This window comes from Corvus kubaryi, unplaced genomic scaffold (assembly GCF_017639235.1).
Source record: "Corvus kubaryi isolate FWS band 111438036 unplaced genomic scaffold, C.kubaryi_AGA036_p1.0 37387, whole genome shotgun sequence".
In the NCBI taxonomy this organism is placed as follows: Eukaryota; Metazoa; Chordata; class Aves; order Passeriformes; family Corvidae; genus Corvus; species Corvus kubaryi.
Genome location: NW_024581129.1, coordinates 5446416 through 5462973, shown reverse-complemented (window position 1 = coordinate 5462973; position 16558 = coordinate 5446416). Strand labels below are relative to the sequence as shown.

Sequence of the window (16558 nt, the reverse complement as noted above, 5' to 3'; positions counted from 1 at the left end):
TGTGCCCAGGCTGGCCCCAAGGGCATCCTGGCTTTGAGGTGTGGATGGTCACGCTGCTGGTGGGGGCACTGGACAGCTGACAAGGGAGAGAATTCTCTGTCTAAAGGTTCATTAGCTCAGACCCCTCTCAATTCCCAGTGACAGACAAGCTGAATGCCCCCTCTCCCTGGAAAGGAATCTAAGTCAAATGCCTGAATGGCAAAAATCCTTGTGTTCATTGAGTGAGCTTTAAATCTTCAGTTCTCACCTCAGTGTCAAGAATTCTATTCTAATATGATTTCAGGACCTGCAAGTGATTTCATGGATCTTATTGTTGCCAGTCTTTTATCAAGTAACAGACTCTGATTGACCCTTTAAGAATGAATTGAAAGGTAACCTTCATTTCTCTGACCCATCTCCTCTCTCAGGAAGCTCTGATTCAAAGAAATTATAGTTTGCTGAGACTAATTAGTGAGTGAGTCACATAATCCCTCTTTCCTCTGCAAGCTCCCTTCTCTAATGCTGTTTTCCTTAAACAGTTGCACTGAAGACTTTGTTATAAGCTCCAAAAAGCTCAGTTCTCATTAGTAACCTGCAAGAACAGCACAGAAGCCAAGCAACAGTGTCCAAAAAAATCCCAGAGCTTGAACAAAATGCACCGGAAACACGGAAACTAAACGATGAGCTGATCCAGCAAACTGCCAGCACGGAGCACTTCAGAAGATCAAACGTAGGGAATCAGAGTTACTGGCACTTTGCACTGGAACTTCAATAACAGCTCAAGTTTTTAAGGTTATCCACGTTGGCATCTAAAATCATGCATCCTTTTTCTACATCTGACACAGCCGCATCTGATATACAGCAAATTATGTTGTTTTATGTCTCTAACTGGGCCAAAAGGAGCTTTTAATAACCTAGTCTGTATTCTGGCTTTCTAGGAAAGCTAGAGAGTGGGATGCAGCGGTTCTCTGCATTTTTGCAGCTCATTTTAGCTGCACATCCCTCACTCTTTTTGAAAGCAAAAATTAAAGTGGCACATTGTACATCTGACATCGGCTAAGAAGTGCAAATTTCCAGCAAGGTTCACGGCAAAGTAGCATAGCTGCAGCACACATCCACTTTGCCTATAAAATTAGGTACTGCGGGCCAAATTGTCAGCTTGTACGAACTGACAGATTCCCCCAGTGACACTGGACCACATTCAAATTATCAAGAGATGCTTCATCACAGCACAGTAACTGCTCTGTGAAGGTCAGCCTCCGAAGCATTGGGAGATTGATCCTTGCCATGGATGTGTGACCATGCTCCTACAGTAGCTCATCCTGTAAGACAAGTGCACACATTCATGTAGCTGAATATTAAGAGCACAAAATCCATTAAGGCACTGGGTTAGGTGTATCTGAGATGAATTTTTTTGAAAGCAAGAGGGTCTGCGTCTAAGAGGAAGCAGCCCTGCCAAGGTTGTTCTAATGCATCAAATGTCTCTGCATTTTCTCGCTTTCTCTATATTGGACCTACTGTCGTCGTCAATTTATTGAGTGGAAACTGAGCTTGTTACTCTGCAGTTATTTTACACTGTAAAATTTAATGAGCTATTTAATTTCTAACATTACGAAAACATTTTGGATTGATAGAACCTGTCCTGTTTAAGAATCCTAATTCATCTCACTTCACCTTCAGCTGCTTGCAACCCTATCCCAGATTTTCATTATAGAATTTCCCAACTGTTCTTCAAGCCTGTGTTACCAAACCCTACAGCATTATTTATTCTCTTGTAATTTCTTTGGTTTCAATTTGTTTTATATTCAAGAGCTTCAGAAACCTGTGAGTACTTGTAAAGACATGCCCCACTATTGTTGTTGGCATTTGTGCTCAGCTATCAGTGTTGTGATTGCACAACCAAAACCAAACAAATGCTCAAACAGAGCTTTATTTTCAATAAAGATTTTGGGCTTCAGTGGCTGCACTGCCATCAGATACCATGACCTGGTTTAGTGCCTGGGCTCTACTCCTTATCCCCTTGGACGGTGTAAAACATAGAACCAGGAGTTGTGCCAATGAAGCACCCCATGATCCTGGCCAAGGCACCACTGGCCAGCTGTGAGGGACATTTACAACCCCCAGCACCAGCAAAACCAACTCCCCTAAAACTCTGTATCTAAAAAACAGAAAAAAGTATTTAGGACACCTGCTTTTGAAGTGCTTTGAAAACATAAGCGATAACCAGAATTTTTCTAATAGTTCTGAAAACTGACCTGGAAGTGCTTTAACCTTTCTCTCCAGTTTTAAATATCTTTTATTTGCATTTTAACCCCATTTTACTGTGCATACAAGTTAATTCCAGATTCCCTGAAGTGCTTTCATGCATACAGTTTGCTGCTAAGCCAGCACATCTTGTATATTCTAAATCTAAGAAGAAACAGCCAAAAGTCTGAGCCCTGACTTGCTCTATGCAAGAAATCAGATGTCAGTATCAAAGAAAACACGTGGAAAAAACCAAATGAGTCCTTACAGCCTAGATCACAGCTTTGTGTTATTTTGATCCTGGGTTCTGTGTGCCTCCCACAATCAGTTTCAAGTCAACCTTCTCTTAATACTGCCAGAGAAAATGCCAGATCCACGTGTAACCTCTGATCTTTCAGTGCTGAGCAAGAGCACCGTAATCCTAAGGTTTTATGAAATGACTTAATCTCAGTGTTTACTACATTTCAAAAGAAGTGTTTGAAGAGCAGCAAAGAGGATACGGTATCTTTTTATTCCGATACAGAACGGCTTTGTCTGGGTCATGCTATCTCTAACTCCAGCACAAGCCTTCTCTAAAATACCTCTGGCAATCGCTTTGCAATTACTCCTTCCCAAAGAGCAACACTTTAATGGAGAGGGATGACTTTGTTTAGCCTTCTCCCTGGCTAGTTCAAAGCAGAGTTATCTGAACCAGCAGACCAGACCCTGCTGTGCCTGGTCTCGCTTCCCACCAAGGAACACTGCATGGTACACAGGGCACAGACATGCACAGGATTAAATCTCACAACTTCTTTAACAAAGAAAAATCGGAAAAAAATAACAGGAAAAAAAACCAGTGTTGAACCTTGCGTAAATAAAGGTCACAAAGAGATTTATTATTAAACTTTTAAACTACAAATGTCACTCACTTTGTTACTAACTTGCAACATAACTTTTCATTTCCCAGGTGCAGGCAGGGTAGGTCTGGAAATAAGTTTTGGGGAAGTCAACAGCTAGAGAGCAGCTTTTCTACACGTGCCTTCACTGTTCTCCTGAGCTAACAGTAATTTACTGTTGCCTGAGAGTGACAGTTCCCTTCTGATATTTGAAGTCTCTGCTTGCCTGGACAATTCAGCTCAACAATACAGCCCTGCTGCTCTAGGTCTCCGAGCAGGTTATGTCTACACAGCCTTGTACACACAATTTTGGAAGGCAGGTTTGAAAACGTGCCATCAGAAGCTCAGGTAATTATTTTATTTCTCTCTGTGTAATCAGCTCTCTAAGGTGACTTGTGCCCTTTTAGAATTATTTGGTGCTTGAAATGAAATTTCAGGTAACCACAGCTGTGAGAAAATCTGCCTCAGCCTAGAAGCAGACAGGGAAAAGGGGAGGACTAGGGGCCATGGGGTACTGGGGAGGAAGAGGAGGTGTGACAGAGCACTTCACCCAGAAAAGTCTCCATATGAGCTTCTCCTTGTCCACACTGAGGCAGAAATGGGGAGAGGTTGTTTTGTTTCCTTTAAATAAAAAACCTGCAGGTGTGTGCATGAAAGCAGGGTAGGAATAAAAAAAAGAAATAACCCTTCAAATGTCTTTTTGCCCTCAGTGCATCTTGAGGCTGTTTTTTTTTAAATTTCACGTCAGATTTAATGGCTCAGCAAAAAAAAAAACAACAACCCACCAAAAAATTAAAACCTGAACAAAAGCGCAGAACCTGGTGAATTTCTTGGGTTTTCTGTGCCAGCAGATGTGGTGCTTGGACTCACCCGACTCCCGTGTCCGGCCTCTCACGGCCTCACTCCAGGGCCCTGCCCCGATGGCGTTGAAGGCCTGGATCTGCAGCTCGTACTCCGTCCACTCCTGCAGCTCCTCCACCGTGCACTCCCGTGCCAGGCGGTCAGCGATGACCTTCAGCATGGCCGGGGCGGGCAGGTCCACGCGCCACACCCTGATCCTGTACCCCACCGACTCGGGGTTCCCGTTGTACTGCGTGTCGGGGAGGGGCTGGTGGATGACACAAGAAAACACAACATTCCCGTCAGAACACACGGCCGGGGCTTTCCACGCCACGTCCCACGGCTGCCTGAACCCACGTAAGGCCACAGGAAGGCAAAAAAGATCAAGACGTTGATGTTCTGGTTTGTGCTTCATGATCTCTACACTTCTGTGCTGCTTGGAATTTTCTTTTGATTTTTACCTTAATTTTGAACTAAGTAGGTTTGCTCACAAAACCAAACCATTTGCTGTGGGTGTATCAACGAAGATGATATGAATACAATATATTTCAGAGCTTTGTGATTAATTATGGAAATGAATGATAAATTGCTGAAGTATGTGACAAATTCATTTATCGTACATTTTTAACTTTTTTTTTGAGACTCTCTGCCTACTCATTTATCAGCAGAGATTTATTCTAGTATTCTAACTCCCCAAGCAATTTCAGAGATTAAAATATGAAATAATTAGCCTACTTTACGAAGTTTGGAGTTTTTCTGCTGTAAAACTAACTACACGATGCCACGGATGGCTGAGATTCGGTTCTGATTCACTGGGAAAGCTGGATACACATTAACATTTCACAGCTTAGAAAACTCTACCCCGCAGGCATTCAGGGCTAGAAACGTGACCCTCATTCTGTAGGAAGGGAGGAATTCCCAGCTCTCAGGGGAAAACAGATTCACCTGCAGGTCTTGAAATAAAAGAGATTAAACACTTTCAAATATTGATGTTATTAAGCATGAAAAGCGTTTATCAGGTCATTTTTAGCGGTGGCTGTTGCTCCTCCTGAACCCTGCACAATTTGACTCAAGAAGAACAGGCTTCTAGGCACCACAATCTTAATGTTTTAAAGGCTCTTAAAACAACCTGGAGTTAATTTTGATGGAAGATATGTAGGTCTGGAGCCAGTACCAATGTGGGCATGATATTCCCACAGAAAAGCCATGAGAGAGTTCTGTGGGGCCCATCAAAGGAACTGCAACAGCTCTTCTGTGGGTAGTGAGGTGATACCTTCAAGCTTCATGTTTTAGTCTGGCAAGGCTCAGAACTAAGTGCAGTGTCCTGTTGAGAAACTGGAGTTATTCCTTTCCAACAGGAGAAACACTTTCTTGTTCCCAGCCTGATTTTGACTTCCAGCCATAATGAGTTTATGCATGGAAAAGCTAACATTTGGGCAAAAGCAAACCTGTGCTTCATCAACTTCATACCACAGTAACCCCAGTGGAAAATTCTGCCTAACAGGGGTGAAGAAAAACCATTCTGGAGCAGGTTAATTGCCAAGTAAATCCCAACGTGGCAACTCTGCAGGTAACTGAGACAGGCGAAGGGGCACAGCGATGTCAGCAATTGCCGCATCTTCACAATTAATCATTTATCTCTGCATTTTAGTGCATAATTCCACACCATTTCAGCTAAATGCAATTTTCCCACAGGAGTCCCAGCCTTGCTGCTGCTGCACCACTGCTCTGAGAACCACTCGGTGCTGCCCATGGCCGGGATGCACCTTCTGGGGACCTTTTTATACCAAGCAAACAACTGAGCCCCAGAAAGCAGCAAATTGGCTCGAGCGCTCCTTTCCTGCCCCACATGTTGACCCAGACTGTGATCCTGGAGCTCCTCAAAGCCAAGCTTTTACACACAGGCACATTCCCCTGATGAAGTGGCAGTAGGCAATTTATTTGATTAATAAGGCACTTAAGGCAAGGCTCAGATTTCCATCTACTCTGGAAAAGGAAACAATTTGGCTGTTACTCCTTGGCGCTGAGCGCGAGGAGGACGAGGCACTTTGGGAGGGCTGGCCTGGCCCTTGGGGTGCAGCCCCATCCCCATCCCCAGCTCCCCTCCATCCCCACATCCCTCGAGCTGCTCACCACCCATCGCAGCCACAGGCTGGTCTCGCTGGCCGTGCGCACGGTCACGCTGCCGGGGGCCACGTCCGGCGGGGCCTGCAGGGTCTGGATGACCCGCGAGGGTTGGCTCAGTGGGCTGGGGCCCACCACGTTCACCTGCCGCATCCGGAACCTGGAGCAGGGGGGAAAGAGGCAGCGAGTGCCGCTGTCAGGGCTCAGAACGCTCCCTCGCTTCTCCAGGGAGGGAGGAGGGGTGGAAAAATACAAATTAGGGGCTTTCTAAACGTTCCGCGAAGGTCGCTGCACACAGGTCCCCTTTGTATTCGCTGCTGAATGCTTGATGGTAACTGCTTTCAGATCCTCTCAGGTATTTAAAAAATGAAAATGAGATTAGCTTAGGGTCTATTAGAAACTTAGGTATTTGTGTGAGAAATTTATGTTAATTATACCAAGCCTGATGAGCTTATGCTGGCAGTAAGTGATTTTCTCTGGTGATGCTTATACAATACATTCAGAAAGGTATTAAAATATCAAACTTGGGATAGTCTCATTCCCTGTCAATATAAAAAATATACTGGTGATAACATTTCCCCTCAATTACTCGTTGAAAGAGGCTGATTTATCCGTGTGCTGCATTTTCAGCCTTCCTGCACAAGAATGATTAAGTTATTTAATATGGATATGCATCTTTAAAAAATACCCTGTCTGCTTGAAACCATCTCTTCTACAATAGAAATCCTTATTGGGTCACAGAAGATTTAGGGACATCTTTTTTTACAAGAAGAACCACATAATTAAGATGTGCTGTACATTTCAGATTCTCTCAGCCATCACAAGCAATTGGAAGCACCCAGCACTTGCACATAAATACGTGACCTGCTCATATTAAACACTTAATTTTTGGACCTAATGACTGAGCCTGGGAAAAGGATGAGCCAGTCAACATAGCAGTGTTTATTTACCTGCTCTGATCTCCCTCCAAAGTGCCCTGAAGGAAACACATTAAACAAATACTGTCCTGATTTCACTCTCAAACACTGGCCCAAAATATAGGAAAGAAGAACGGCCTGTAAAGATCTGCTCTCATAATCAGCTCTCATGGTGCATTTCATCAGTGAGCAAAGACTGAAGCTGAGCAGGGGACAACAAATCCATTTGGCAACAGCTTTCTAGGTTTCAAAAATTTGTATAAAATTGCTCAACACTGAAGCAAAACCAAAAAAACTCCTAAAAGTGTGTACAGGAGAGAAAAACGTAGGCAAAGTTCGAGGAGCTGCCTTAAAATGAAAAAAAATCAAAGGGGAACCAGATGTGTGAAAGATCTCAACATAACTGGGATCACTCCAGAATTTAATAAATACAAGAGAGAAATGAGCTGCAAGAATAAAATAAACCAAAAAGTTTGACAACCGGCAAAAAACAATCCCCCAAATTTCTCATATTCATTACTTGCTATGCCAAAGATGTTTCTCCATGGGCCTGTCTGGGTGTGCAAGTTTTCCTTATTCTTCATGGACAGTGAACCTTGAACTGTGGTACAACCTGCACTTTCCTGCCCATTCCTGCCTTTAAGGATCCCCCTTTTATGAGGAGAGCAAAATCCTCTTAACCTGAAGATAATTTCCCTAAACCTCTGCACCAGAAATCTCCAACCAAAAATTTTCAAAGACCTTTTAGTAAAAGGTTTAGCTCTGCAAGATGAGGTTTAAAACACTTGGGTGGAGAGTTAGTGAGAAATTCGGTATGTTCCTACATTTGTGACCAAGGGAGAAAATTAACGTGCCAGCACTGAGTCAGTTGTAAATTACGTGAGCTCTCCTTGGTTGCACCTACTCCTGGCTTACAACAGCACATGGGTTAGTTAATAGCCCCTTCAGCCAGCACAAAATGGATAAGTTTCTAGAGGGCTGATTTAACACTTGCCACTGGATCTCCTTTTCACCAGCCTCTACATTAGCAAGCTGGATCATGAAAGTATTTTTCATTAGGGTTGAGTACCTCACATTCTCCAGTCTTGTCTATAGCACGGCATTGCTTGGATTGGATTGATTTAAAAATCAATCTTGTTTAACTGGGGTGCACCCACAATGCAGAGTCACCTCAATCAGTTTAGGCATTGCTTTTATCTATTAAGCTTAACTTAGTAAATTCTTATAAACAAAGGTTTCATCTAACTGATGTTACCAAATTAAGTTAAATCAATAAAGTGATGTTTAAACTGATGCAAATATATAATTACAGGTTTGCACCAGTTTAGCTAAAATTGATTTGTCACTGGCTGATGTTCCACTGGTGCTCCCTTTAGGGAGGGAAATCACTGGATAGCAGTTACTTGTAAAAGCATCTCACTAGGCACTTGAATTTCCTTCTAAATGTTATCAACTGGATTGTATGTAAATTACAATTAACAATATCAGATTAGTAATTTTAAGTATAACCTATAAAAACAGCAAAACTTTCCCCTTTAGTTCAGATTATAAAACCCGGCCAGATGTCTCTGATTAGGAAAGCTGTTCCATGCTGCTTTTTACTCATTTTTTTCCCCATGTTGCAGCTGATTACCTGCTGTTCTTACCTGTAATGAGTGTACGGAGTGAGGTTTGGTACCTCCAGCATCTGAGCATCAGGTTCATTCTCCACCTCATGAAGAGTCACCCATTCTTCTTCATCACCCAGCACACCAACCTGTACAAGGGGAAGGTAAGAAGGAATACAAAGTAGATTATAAATTATGTAAATATACATATAAATAAATATATGTAACCTCTTTTATGATGTGTGTCATTGTGGCATCACAGCAATGGAAGCACAAGCGCTTTTAAACATTTTCCAGTTAATACTAATTTTTATACGACTAGTTATTTGTAAAAGGGAAAACCCAGCCAAGTTATCCAAGTCTCCTTGTACGTGATGGGACTTCACCCGATCCTGTGATACGATCCACTCCAGAAAAAACACCATGAGAGTGATAATACCCTGTTCAATCTTCCTGCCACAATACAAAAGTATCAAGTAGTAATATAAGAGAATGAAAAATAGCCTTGATAATAACTCGCAGGAACTGATGCATACTAAGTAAGTCTCAATGGAGGCAAAGTGCCATGGAAATGAAGACAGAGAAACAAGAACAAAGTCAAAGAACAAAAGTGTTTTAACCTCATCTGCTGCTCTGCACTCAGACCAGACTTTTCCATGAGCAATCCTTTGTATTAATTAATCACAACATGTTACCCAACATGGGCCCTCAGCCACAGCAGTGCTAGAAGGGACTAAACACTGATGAGAATTGAGCATTGCTTTCCATGCAGCTTTCTGGAGATTAAATGAAGATGAATCAGGACTTAAAAGGAAGCCAACAGGGAATGAGAGAAAGGCCAGAGCCTGACGTGGAAGATGCAGCGTCCGTGGGCACGGCTGTGCCTGAGAGCCATGGGAGAAGTGTGGAGAAGGGGAGAAGAGAAGGGGTGGATGGCCAGACTTCACTTTGGATGTGCTGAAACCCAGGGGAGCTCAGGCAAGGCCCCTGGAATAATTCCCTAGCACTGAGCACGTTCCTCTGGTGTTCCAACCCTGCCACAAAGGGTGAGTGTAGCCCAATTCCCTCGCCCTGGTATCCACAGTCAGGGGCTGAAGGATGGCACAGGGTATCTGGGCAGCTCTTCCCTTCAGTGTCTAGTCAGACTTATCCACGAAGACACCTTATCCCTTCTTAACCTACTGACACTATCTATTCCCACAGGCTGCTGTGGCAACACATTCCAGAAGCTCACAACCCATTGTGTAAAGAGCTATTTCCTTTAATCTTTTTTAAACAGATCCCTTGCAAATTCTGTGTACAAGTTATGGCCACAGACGCTGTCAAACACTCGATGGGCACCACAGCCCAAAGTATCTTGCATACCCCAAGTACTTCAAATAGAAAATTAGGTTTCATTCACTCTTTTCTTTTTTTTTTCCCCCCTTCAGGAGAAGCAGCCTGATTTATTTATAGATGTTTTAGTTCTTTGCTCACCCAGGACTTGATGTGCTGCATATTTATATTTGTGCATGAGGAAATGACACAAAGAAAATTAGGCCAGAGCAATAAGTTCTGCATTGCACTGTGGAAAGAATCCTCTCTGATCTTCCCAGTAGAGCACTGATTCCTTGGAGGATGTGGCTGAACAGGTCTGGATGGGCATTTCAGACTTGTTGGGGATCAAGGTCACTGCCACACACTAAACAACATATAAAATAGATGGTAGTGAAGGTTGTGGACTTTTTAAAATTCCCAGTCCTAACCAAGCTCCACAAATTGTAGTGAAGCCCATGGATATGGAAGCTGAAGGGAAACAAGTTGATGCAGGTCTGCAGGGTAAAACAGAACATCCCTAAAGTGAACCTGGAGAACAAAGAGTTGATGAAGACATTTAAAGGAGAAAAAAGCCCTACACAAACAAAGAAAGGATGAGATGGTTGATTTCAGTCTAGGAGACAGAGAATACTTTTTATTAAATGAGTTTTCTATTAATACTGTGGGAAGTCTATAGTAAATGCTTATTTTTGCAAATCTTGCACTTAACAGCATCACCTCCAAGTGCTGCAGCAATTGTATAGCAACAATCCACAGTGCTCTGGAGGCTGCAAATAATCTCCAGTGGTGGCTAAGTTGTCTTTTTGTATTCTAAGAGCAGTAAGAGCTTTTTAAAATATTTCTTGCCTAACAAAATAATGAGGAAAAAAAAAAGTAGGCCCAGAGGTTTCAATTGTTGCGCAGAGCAGGCAGGTCATTAATACACATTAAGGACCACACGGCCCAGCAGGGCTGACATTGACTCAAGTGAGACATTTTCTGGTGGGCTGCAAAGGTGGAAACATTAAGGATCTTGTACTAGGTCCACGTTGCTCAAAAGAAGTTTCATTTATTTATTTATTTTATATATATATATATGTATATGTATGTATGTACGTATGTATTCTCAGAAGTGAGCCTTAGAAGAAAACCTTCCGTGATGGACTTTATATTTTTAAGTTCCCCAAAATCTACAGCAGATTCCAAGTTTCAGGCTCTGGAAGGAAAAGGAAATTATTTTTGCTGAAACACTCTGATGTCAGATCAGAGGAAATGTATCAGTTTCAAGAATCGGAGTACAAAGGGATTCCCACGGGGCAGAAAGAACCACGGGCAGTGGTTGGGATAAAAGAGTCCTTTGAGGGGCAAGAGAGCCCACTCTGAGCTGCTCTGCAGAACATCAAGTGAAGTTAAAGGCTTCTTTCTTGTAGCTGTTTTTTTGGATAACAGTGTATGCACACTTCAGAGCAGGATGGTGTTTGTTGACAGATCACACACGCTCGTGGGTGCTTTGTTTTGGGAGGCAGATGAGGCACCAACTGCTTTTCTGTTACCATCAGCATAAAAACTCGAGGAACACACTCTGCACCTTCCCAGTTCTCTGTGCCACAGAGCCACAGCCCCCAGGGACCCCAGGACCATCACAATTAAAACACCTCTATCCCCCAAGACACTTCACAGAATGCTCAATAGCCATCAGCCATCACTGCTTAGCACATATTCCTTCCCACCCCTCAGCTGCTCCCAAAGCAATACATCCAATAAAAGGGCATATTCCTTTATTATTGCAGGAATGAGACAGTATAAAACAATATTGATAGTGATATCAGAACCTTTTACTTCCTCATGCATTAGTTTCTCCATTTCTTAAAAGGAAAACGTTACATATTTTATAAAATGACTCAACGTTTTCTGATGGAATGCACTGCATGAGCAAAGTTGCAGAATTCTGACTTAAAAATAAAACAACCTCAAAAATTAAAATTTGGAATGAAAAAATCATTTGTGTAAGGCAGCAATGCCTCCAAAACTTCAGTTATGAAGTACTAACTGCAGGAAAGGCAAACACAATGTTTCTGTACGTTATAGAGGTACCCTGTGTCCTACTATAGTTCAAGATGTGTCAGAGTTTTCTTTTTAGAGGTCCATAACTCACACATTTGAAATCGTTTTGGGAGAAATTCAGTTCAGGGGATGTCAGCCCAGGTGCAATTTTTTTTCTTGCTAAATCCTTACATTGATTCAGCCATTTTTGATTTAGAGATTGTCAAGGGCATAAAACTGTCAGAGTTTCAGACACTTTATTTACCAGCTCTGAAGTGAAAACGACGCCCAGAGAATCACCTGGTGCAATGGATGAATCCTATCTGGGTCACTGACTTCACCCACAAAACCACACAAATTCATGGTTAAAGTTGCAACTTCTTTCCCAACTCACGGCTTTAGAAGGGAACACAGAGATAATACTTTAAAGGTTTTACCACTTTGAAACTCTGCTGCTGCTCACCATGGCATTCATACAAAGGTGTCTCTAAAAACAGCAGGAAGGCTTTAAGCAAAACTCTCTATAATAGCCATACGTTCATGGCTCCAGGAAATGTGACACCTCTTCAGAAATTTCAGCCATTCTGCAGGTCTTGTGCTGCCTGCAAATAATATTAATCACCAGAAAAACACACCAGACTGGGCAGAAGTTATCCCAGATTCTGTAATAAGCTCAATGGTGTGGACTGAGCACCCACCAAGGCACAGTCAGGATGGGTTGAAACTGGGTGATCCTCAAGGTCCCTTCCAACCCAAACCATTCTATGATCCATTTATGCACATTTTTCCTGACAAAACCCCAGGAAAAATCCAACACAAGAAAAATAAGAAACTGGATTGCAACAGAGTGCAAACATGAAACTACATGAACACCAGCAGGGATTCATTGTCATTCTTGGCTGAAAATTGCCAAAATACAGAGTCTGCAACCTATGTTCTATCTGCATCTGAGAGGACAGGATGGCTGGAAGGATTTACTGAAATTCTTTGTGGAGGAACAAGTTACCTGTGAGTGTCAATGCCACAAGGCAGGGGGACTGCTGGTCCCTCTGAACAAGTGTCAGTGGAATCTTTGTATTACATTTGAGCCTCTTCCCTTTAGATTATACTCTATGTAATAGGGAAAAAAAAGTTAGGAGTATTTTTTAAAAGCATTGGTACATTTTTGTAGTTCTCTGTTTTGGAAATCCAGTTCCCTCCAGTCCTGAGTCTAGATAAAAAAGATGGAAAAGAAACAATCTAGTGATTTTGAAAAAACTCCCTTCAAAAGTACAGAATGTACCTTCACTAGAAACACAGAAATGGGATTTTTAACGCTTGATATTTTAGTATCTACCAACACTAAGTTCTTAAAGACTTGATCTCCTCTCATGTTCATTGACATAATTGAGAATTAGTTCCACAGTGGCTCCCATGAATTTACACCCAGGCACAAAAAGCAGAAACCAAGGCCAGATGCACAAAATTTCACATCAGCTGGAATTCCCAGCTGTGTTTCTCATCCAAATTGTTCATGAAGTATCAGACTTCAAAAATGGCTCTCTGCCAAACTGGAGCACTTGGAACGTTTTCTAGACCTGCCCTCACCAAGGAAGCTTTCTGCCAAATAGAGGAACAAAGAAGAAAAACACGTTGGTGGCAGGTTGGTTGTGTTTGTGAATACAAAACAGCTGAATTTTGTCTGTAAGGAGTCAGACATTGAGAGTGAAAGGTAAATCCCCAGTAGAGATGGAAGAGAAGACTCAGAATATCAAAGATGCCCAAAACAAAGGTGTAACCCCTTACAGAGGGGGAGAGACACAGATGAATTGCCCAACTTCAGATTAATGTTTTATAGCTAAATGTCATCCTGTCCCTTGGCAATACCATCAGCTTTAAAATCAGAGTGTGCAAAACACCCCTTAAGTGGCTTTTAATTTAATGCCAAGGCATGAAACACTTAACAGTGCTATTAAAAGCTGTACATGGGTCAGTGAATGAAAGATCCAGAAGGACAAAAACCCTCCCTCCATTTCAGTATTGTACAACCACTGCCCTTCAATCCAACACAGTCCTAAGGAGCAATTTTGGTTGTCCATGCTAAAATACAGCAGCCTGTATCCCAGCATGGACAAATCCCAGCTGAGAACAGACCACATGAAAGTCAGAAATAGAGACTGAGGTGTCACTGGCAGCAAAAAACAATTTTGCAAAAGCTTTTGTCTCTTTGAAAGGTGGGCAGGTCCAAGGCATCTTGGATCCAAGTGGAGACAGAGGCACTGCTGCCCTGATCTCTGCTCCCATTGCCATACTCACACCCCCTCCCTTACTATGATGTTCTGATCACACACAGCCTGTGCAGAGTTGATCTGTCTGAAACTCATTTGTTCTTGGCTGGATCAAAGTTCCAGCAGCTCTGGGTCTGATCCTGTGTCAGTGCACACAGAAGGCAGGAGGAGGAAAAGTCTTGGTAAGTGGGATGGGGAGAGGGAACCGGAGCAGGACAATGAGAGCTCTGCTTTAGATTGGCTGAAGGAGCTGTGAAACTGCTCTTTGAGAGAGAAAGAGTTTGAGAGGAATGCTGGCAGGAAGGGGCTGTGAACAAAGGATCATACACAGCTGTCATCCTGGAAACGGGATTTGCTATATCCTTAAGGACTCACCAATTTCTCTGCATACCTAAACTGATTTTCATTAATCAGGTGAGCAAGAATTTTTATTTTTTTCCTGAAATCCACTAGGAGCAACATTTCGTGTTGTATTAAAGCTGAGCAGCGAGGTGTGGTGCTGGAGAAACTTGCAGGGTTGCTGCGGTTAAAAGGACTGCCCAGATTCCACAAGGACTTGGCCATACTCCTTCCCCAAAAGGAGCAAATAATTCCTGGATCTATCAGAACCAAGAACCCCTGGACTTTTCTAGCAAAGCTAGAGATATTGGTGAGGGTTTGTGAACGAGAAAGACCCTCCCTTCCCTCCCTGCACACCAAGGACTGTTCAAACTCCTATTGGTACCCAGGGCTTTTCAAGGATGCAGATGAACTTCATGGTAATTATCACTGCAGTTTTAAAGCATTCAAATTTGCTTCACTTCAGTAGCATTCTGCAACTCACTGAATGAACAAATTCCTAGCAACATCAATGCAGTGTTCCAGCAGGAAAATGCTCCTCAGAATGTGCTAAGCCACCATATTATCGGATTTTGGTGTTTAATTCTGTAATATGCCATAATGTGTATATAAATGGCACCAAATGTACCAATTTGTTCACAACAAAATCATTACCAAGTGAAGTGATTGTATCAACATGTCTATGTGGTGAGGGTGATTTAAGGAGTCCAACATTCGGTCTTAAAAACAGATTATATTATTTATAAAGATCAGTGGGTGGAAAGGAAGAAGCAAAGCTCATCTGTCAGGAGAACAAATGAGGAATATATAACTCCTCCAAGGCATAATGACAGCAGAAAGAGGGATATTGTCTAAAGCTGATGAAGAAGAGAATTCATCCTATTCATATCTAGAGGCCTGGATAGAAAACCTTGGTATATTCCATTACAAGATAGAAAAATACACTCAATCTCAAGAACAATGGTATTTTTACTGTTCAATGCAATTCTTCCTATGCTCTGAATCTCTGAGATAACAATTCCAAACTTTTGAAAAGACACCTCACAGAACGTAAACACAAGTTTCAAATCCTTTTAAAAATAGACAGATGGACTAAAGCTCTGCTGTGTGTGCTGTTTATGGTGTACATGGTGTTCTTCTGAACATAAACAGAAACCTGTGTGAATTATTTAAGGATAAGCATTCTCACACACACACACACACACACACACATATATATATATGTATTATATAACACATTTTTCTCTTGTTCTTTTGAAGAGAAGTTCCAGCATTCATCTGACCCTTTTCTCTCTGGCTGACACAGACATCTCTGAACTGAGCCTCTCAAACCCCCCTGCATCCCAACCTTCCCAGGACCCCCTGGACAGCTACCCCAGGCCATTTACAGAGGAGCTCTGACCCAAAGTAACGAAACCTGAAATCCCAACAGGAATTCATTAGGTTAGGACTCTTTTTATCCCCTCAGAACCTTCATTAGGATAATTTTGTCAGGGACATACCTGGCCTTCCACTATCCACTTGGAGATGGAGGTTTTGCCATCGTATCCTGGGCGGAATTGAAGTGTGGCAGAGCGAGGGCTGATGTTGGAAATCACCAGGTTGGTTGGAGCACCTGGAAGTTCTGGAGAAGCAGAAAAGTAAATGAGAGATAGAAACACTCTTTGTCTAGGAGTCGGTAACACAAGCTGACATGCAATTTCCAATACAAAAAACACAGAGAAAAGGGCTCTATTTTCCCCAGTTGTGGTCATTTTTCTTTTCTTTTTGGCAGAGTATTACACACAGCATTACTATTTCTGCTGCTCTGAGCATGCACCACAGTTTTACAGATCAAACGAGGAAAGAAAGACCCCAGCTACAGAATTACAGGTATTATTTTAGAGAAGCTTCCCAATGAACAAACCCTGATGGTCCTGGGGGGAAGGCACTTCCCAGCTCCAGGTCTGCCAAGTCACCTCATTCCACTGCACTTCTGTTTCCCCAGAATTAAATGACAACAATTTTTATTTACTTCTTAGAGAACA

General features: G+C 42.4%; 1 protein-coding gene across 8 annotated transcripts in view; it reads right to left on the bottom strand.

Annotated features, from left to right (window-relative positions):
* The window catches only part of SDK1 (sidekick cell adhesion molecule 1), a 387987-nt gene that overhangs the window by 78254 nt on the left and 293175 nt on the right, over window positions 1-16558 (bottom strand). For all 8 annotated transcript variants that reach the window (XM_042036822.1, XM_042036824.1, XM_042036827.1 and 5 more), the window contains 4 exons: window positions 16034-16155; window positions 8626-8735; window positions 6072-6222; window positions 3969-4206 (listed from right to left, as the gene is read on the bottom strand). In XM_042036822.1, the coding sequence (XP_041892756.1) occupies window positions 3969-4206; window positions 6072-6222; window positions 8626-8735; window positions 16034-16155 (621 nt within the window). The remainder of the gene's footprint in view (window positions 1-3968; window positions 4207-6071; window positions 6223-8625; window positions 8736-16033; window positions 16156-16558) is intronic.